The 6,000-nt window shown below is 39.4% G+C and overlaps 1 protein-coding gene across 6 annotated transcripts in view; it reads right to left on the bottom strand.

Moving 5' to 3' along the window:
- Positions 1-1,896: 1,896 nt before the first annotated feature.
- The window catches only part of AP2A2 (adaptor related protein complex 2 subunit alpha 2), a 98,745-nt gene continuing 94,641 nt past the window's right edge, over positions 1,897-6,000 (bottom strand). For all 6 annotated transcript variants that reach the window (XM_024216329.2, XM_024216346.2, XM_024216354.2 and 3 more), the window contains one exon: positions 1,897-5,145. In XM_024216329.2, coding sequence (XP_024072097.2) covers positions 5,068-5,145 — 78 coding nt within the window. In that variant the 3' untranslated portion in view covers positions 1,897-5,067. The remainder of the gene's footprint in view (positions 5,146-6,000) is intronic.

The following is a 6,000-nucleotide window of genomic DNA, read 5'->3' as shown; positions in this document are numbered from 1 at the left end:
TGATTAGTGCATTTTATAGCCACACAGGAGACTTGGGTTCTATAATTTGGTCTTTGACTCCCTCAGGGTGGCAGACTATCAACTCTTGCTGAGGACAGTTTATATGTATAGCTCTGAAACAAGTACGTAGCAGGGGGAAAAAGTATTAATGGGCTCCTAGAGAATCCTCCAGGCCCAAATGAAATTGTGGGTATGAAACAGACTGAAGTGGGGGCTTTTCCTTGTGAGTGCAGGAAAGTCTGGCAGATTAGAAATAGGCATTTGTTAACATTGAGAGGACATTGCTGTTCACCTTCCTAGCCTTCCAGACTCCCTCCCTGGCTCTCCCTCCTACCCCAAAAAACTCCCACCATCCTCCCGATATTAACAAGAAACTTCAGACCCAGATACCTCTGTGCACAAGCTGCCCTCTTCCCTGAAACAGAGCATTTGACAGCACAGGAGTTTTAAAAACTGTTCCAGATTGACCACCACCAGGGTTTGGTGTGAATCACCCACTGCATCTCAATGCATGCAGTTCAAGAAAGAGGGCAGCAGCTGGTGCACTGTCCTGGCCCCCACAAGGTCAGACAAAGCTGTAACCGCTGGAAGGTGGAATGGAAGAGCTGCACATAAGGACTGAAGAGCAAAGGAAAGTCAGGCTGAGGCAGCTTGCCAGTTATACTGAAAGGAAGACTAAAGGTAAGGTGATCAGTATCAGTTCAGATATTAGGGGATCCAGAGAAAAATCTCATTTTTGTACAGGATGTCAACAAATGTACAGCAAAGAGCAATCCTGCTCTGACAGGAACCAGACTAGCTAATATCTAATGAAATCTATAGTGAAATGATCCAATTTGCTGTTCAGAATATGGCTGCCTATATTTTCAATAAGTAATTAGTTCAAAACAGAAAAGGTAGGCAGAAGACTAACCTATTAAGATTAGAGAAACACACTGAAACACTGTCATGGAGACTGGTATTTTACTCAGGATGTGTGTTTTACTGGATACTGAGAGAGACAACCAGTCCATATCATTTGAATTTCTGGTTTACATACTACAGGATAACTGTGTAAACGGAACAAAAGATTTGAGGGAAAGGTAGCACCTGAATTAAACAGCTTGTTTTTTAGAAATGCTGTGCATCTGGAGCCTCCATTAGACTTTAGGATGAGGCTACTCAACAATTCTTAAAAAAACCCTTAAAAGTCAAGTTTACCTGCAAATTCACTTAATTGACAGTGCAGAAAATCAGTGCAAGTTTTTATAACTTTGCACAATTTGCTTTACAAATCACAACTGCTTGACTAGAGTAATGCAAGTTTAATATATGCGATTATGAAAATCTGCACTACAATGAAGGAGTTCTGATGTAAATAAAATAAGTGATGATGTGGTCCAAAAAACAAACAAACAAAAACGCAATACCACTTTACTTAGCAGATGGGCCCTTGTGTGTATTCAGCATTCCATCAGCTTACTTTGAGACATTTTCATTACTTTATTCCTGTCAGTGTGTTGGCACTAAAAACCCACCATGGGAGAGTGAGCTGGATTGTCTTACAGCTCATGCATCCAAATGAGTTTCAAATGCAGTTATTTTTAATAACTGGTGATCATGTGAAAGTCAGAAACAGACTTTCAGATCTCAGGTCTGGCTTCAAGTAAAGAATTCTAAGAGATTAGCACAGAACCCCAAGTTACTCTGTACATATACAAGTCACTTTTCAAAATATAAACCTCATTTATATAGTTTTGTTTCCCACATTACATGTAGGAGCAGAAAGCCTTTGTTTTGCAGATGAAGTACAATACAGTATTTGAAAAACTATGATGCACTACATCCGAATACATTTTAGCATATTCCCCCTTCCCCTCCGAAACAGGAAAGTAACATGGAAGACAGATAAATGTATTAGGTTACTGTTCTAACCATTTATTTTTTGTTTCAAGGTAACATAGTTCTTTTGATGCATTTATTTCTTTTCAATCTTCTATATAGTCATAATAAAGAAAATCCTCCAATTTGTCAGAATTTTCTTTTGATTTATACAAATGAAATGATCACCATAAATGTTACACATTGGAGTGTAGATCAAAAAGTGCACAATAATCTGTCCTGCTGTTCAGTTATTTTCATGTGTCAATGCCTAATACTGTACTTTGAACAATAATACTGTTTTCACTGCATAAACTGCTTGAGAGAGGATACAATCACTTTGGTAATGTCCAACCATCATTTCACAAAGCAAACAATATTTGTCTTTAGTTTTGTTCACAACACTGCTAGTGTGGCTCTCTGAACCATCTCATCAAATACAGAATTGCGGACATTTGAATAAAGCTTGATTACTTTTTTTTAATACATCCAACATTCTAAGACATTTATTAATCCTTCTTCCTCCTCCTCCCCACATTTAATACACAATTCACCACAACTTGAACCAAAGCAAAGTGAACTAAAACAGTACACAAAAACAGTGTCTCAGGTGTCCTTTAATGAAGATATAGGATCTGTATTTCCAGAGGGACAGATGTACAATGGGATTTGGAAGAATGAAATAGCAGCTCTCTCCTTGCATCTGCTGCAGCACTCACTTTAACATAGCATGGTTTAACATCTCAATTTTTTATAATATAGCACACAACAGCACAGGTTCCAAGGGTACAAAAATGTGCCCATTAAAAAGGACTTATTTGGGACACCCCTCCACCCCCCAACTAAGGGTCATTTGGGACTTCATTGGCTCTAGTTACTGTCCGTTATTTTTAATTGCCAAATTCAGAAGGTAGTTCAGTACAGTACTTCAGTTTACCTAGCCAAACTTGTTTGTAGGAGACGTCAAAGGTTTTAAAGAATGGCTAGTAATTTGTTGGTGCCCAATATGGGACACCCTAAAGGGGCCTGATTTTCAGAAGGAGGGTGCTCAACACTGTCAGAAAATCTGGCCCCTGTAAGCGATCTCAACAGACACCCAAAAATTGTGGCATCCACAATCACTAGTCACTTTTGAAGGATTTGGTCTTTCATTTTTAACTTGCATTCAAAATACATCACTGGCCCTTGACTGAACCAAGTTAATACCTATCCAGTTCCATTGCCTGAGTCATCTAAAAAGTAAGAAGTCACAAGGCATGTTTAGTCATGCAGCATCCAATTCCTCACAAGTGCATTGTGCTGCATGTCAACAGAAGCCTCATTTAGTGTGCAGTTCCAACATCTTACTAGTACTGCATCTCAAGCCATCATAGTAAGGGTGTGCTTGGTTACAAATGTCCATACTGTAAGACAGTAGGTCTTAAAGAGATATATATAGTCTCAGAGAGAAATTTTACAATCTGAATATGAGCGATTGCTTGTAACTTGTGACTCCAGTGTTGGCAGACATGCTCCTTTGTATTTAATCTGTCCCACACATCCCTACTGTTGATAGCTGCTAATTCCCAGCCTGTCTTAACAGCAGAGCTTGATCTGCTTAGGTAACCTTTGGTGCATCTAAAAGTCTGAAGGATGTAAACAAGACAATTATGTTTAATTGATTTCTTCAGAGGAGATGCAAATCTTTGCTCTTGTAGAACAATGAGCTATTAATGCATAGAGTCAGGAAAACCACTGTAAAAGCTCAACGTTATAGCCTTTCTACTCCCAACCTCAAAAGAAACCAAACACACATACCTGACATGACTGTAGGAGATTCTTTTCACCACTACTATGCTTCTCTGCAGTGCAGAGAAGGAATTGTACAAGTATTAATTGTTCACTGCCCAGCAATTTGGTCACATGATTAAACAATAAATGTTATCTGAGAAAATATTGTCTAAAATTAGATCTTGTACTTCATTTTTTAAAAAGTCAAATGGACATATTGTGCCTTGAGGATCAGATAGGATGATTTCTCCCCACCCTCTGTTTTTGTGTTGCAGCATCATGTGATCATAACCTGCTCTCCATGACTGATGCAGTGTTAATTAGGTAATCAACATTACCAAGAAACAATCTGACAGGGAACACAGAAACCAAATGGACATCCTTCGTATCCTCAGTTGCTCCATTTGACTAAGAACAGGAAAACCAAGACTAGTTAAGGTATTGCTTTCCTCAAGATGAAAAAACAGACGTGTATAGACGAATGACCCAATATTGACTCTGAAGGACATTTCATGCAATCCATTTTGGATTTCTTACATCCCCTCTTCCTCAATTGAATTATAAATAACTGCTAAGCAAAAAAATTTCCTCCTGCATCCTGTGTTGCAAAAAGGAGAAAAACTGAACTCAAAGCTAGTGTAAAGGGGGATGTTGAGAATATTAATCTTTTCAAAAATTTGGTCCTGAAAAATTTACATGTGCAGTAGAAGTCAACTGAATATTAATGCTACACTGACTAAGCAATATATTCTACTGTGTGATATGGCAGTGCTCTGACTGAACAACAAGATTTTAAAACATACCCTGGAATCTGTCCTCTCTACCCATCACAAACTTGGTGCCAATACCTTTCAGAAACTTCACTCATGAGTTCAGTCAACCAGTCACATCACTTCTGACAATCTTAATCCAGAACTGAAGTGTCGGATCAATTTCTTGCAGATTGGTCAATCTGACCTTCAACAAACATATGAATTAAGCTCACTGGACATTACATTTGGTTTCTTTTAGCTCAAAGCAGAAAGGTGCACTTAGTAAAGGCACTAAAGCACCATGCTACCAGCAATTTACAGTGGCATTTCAATGAGAATACTCAGAGTTATCACACTTGCCTAAGCTCATTTCCCTTTAGTTAAATTTTAAAAAGCCCAACTTCTTAAACACAAAAAATAGAGCACAATTAAGATAGACATCGCTCCCATCCTTTATATAGCATAAGCTAAAAAGCCATGATTTTTTTATATCTAGAAGTCATTTTATACCGTACATTTTATATCCTTAATTTCATATGAAAGGGACAAGTCCTTTTAAGGCTGGGAGTTGGTGGTGGGTAATGTTGCAGTACTCAGACACTGATGTACAAGACATTTATTTGCAGCAGGATGAGGACAACTATGGCAGAAATGGAGAAACAAAACTGGACTGATCTTGTTACTATTAAAACTGTTCTGACAGCAGTTCACATAATCTCTGAGATACGGTTTCTTTACTTGTTCGTAGTGTGAGTCTATACATCTGAAAGAGAGCACATAAGAAATCTATGTATTATAAAGACAACAGTAAAACATGTCTGCATTTAGATGGACTTATCAGAAAAAGCGTACAGATTAAGTAACAAAGCAGTACAGGTGCCACTTGGTCGTGATATGAGCAATGGCTAGTAATTTTCATGTGAGACACTGACAACTTTATTCAGGCACAAAAAAATATTTAAAGTCTGCGGGGACAGGTCCTCTGAGTTCTGAAGGTGTTTAATGTACTTTTCCCACTGGGCTTTGCCCAGATCTAACTGTACTCTAAAATAAATAGATTTTCCTGCTTAACTACCTCTCTAGAAATTTCAAATTTCTGCTACCATACCTTGGTGCTGAAATATGGACAATCCTTGAAAGCCCGTTAAGTGATCAGCAGCAGGAAGAGGAGGAATTGCTTCTGAGCTACTAAAAGCATTCTCACTAACCCCATTAACTTGGGAAGCAGAGATTTGTAAACGAAACCAGGATTCTCAAGCAATACATTTCATTCCCACTGAGAACCAACACAACCCCCCAAAACATGGATTTTCTTCAACTCCAATATCACCAGGAAATATAAAACACAGCCATCAGGGCTGGCTTTAGGCCAATTCCACCAATTCCCCCGAATCGGGCCCCGCGCCTAAGAGGGCCCCGCGCCCAGTGGCAGGGCCGCTGGGGGGTAGGGGGGGAAGAAGTGGCCGAGAATCCCTTCCCTGGCTAGAGGCTCCTTTTTAATTTTTACTCACCCGGCGGTGCTCCGGGTCTTCGGCAGCAGATCCTTCAGGCGCCAAAGACCCGGAGCGAGTGAAGGACCCACCACCAAAGACTAGGAGCGCCGCCCGGTGAGTACAAG

The sequence above is a fragment of the Terrapene carolina genome, unplaced genomic scaffold (assembly GCF_002925995.2).
Source record: "Terrapene carolina triunguis isolate 2854851 unplaced genomic scaffold, T_m_triunguis-2.0 Scaffold171, whole genome shotgun sequence".
In the NCBI taxonomy this organism is placed as follows: Eukaryota; Metazoa; Chordata; order Testudines; family Emydidae; genus Terrapene; species Terrapene triunguis.
The sequence above is the reverse complement of the archived record's forward strand: the minus strand, read 5'-3'. Positions and strand labels throughout refer to the sequence as shown.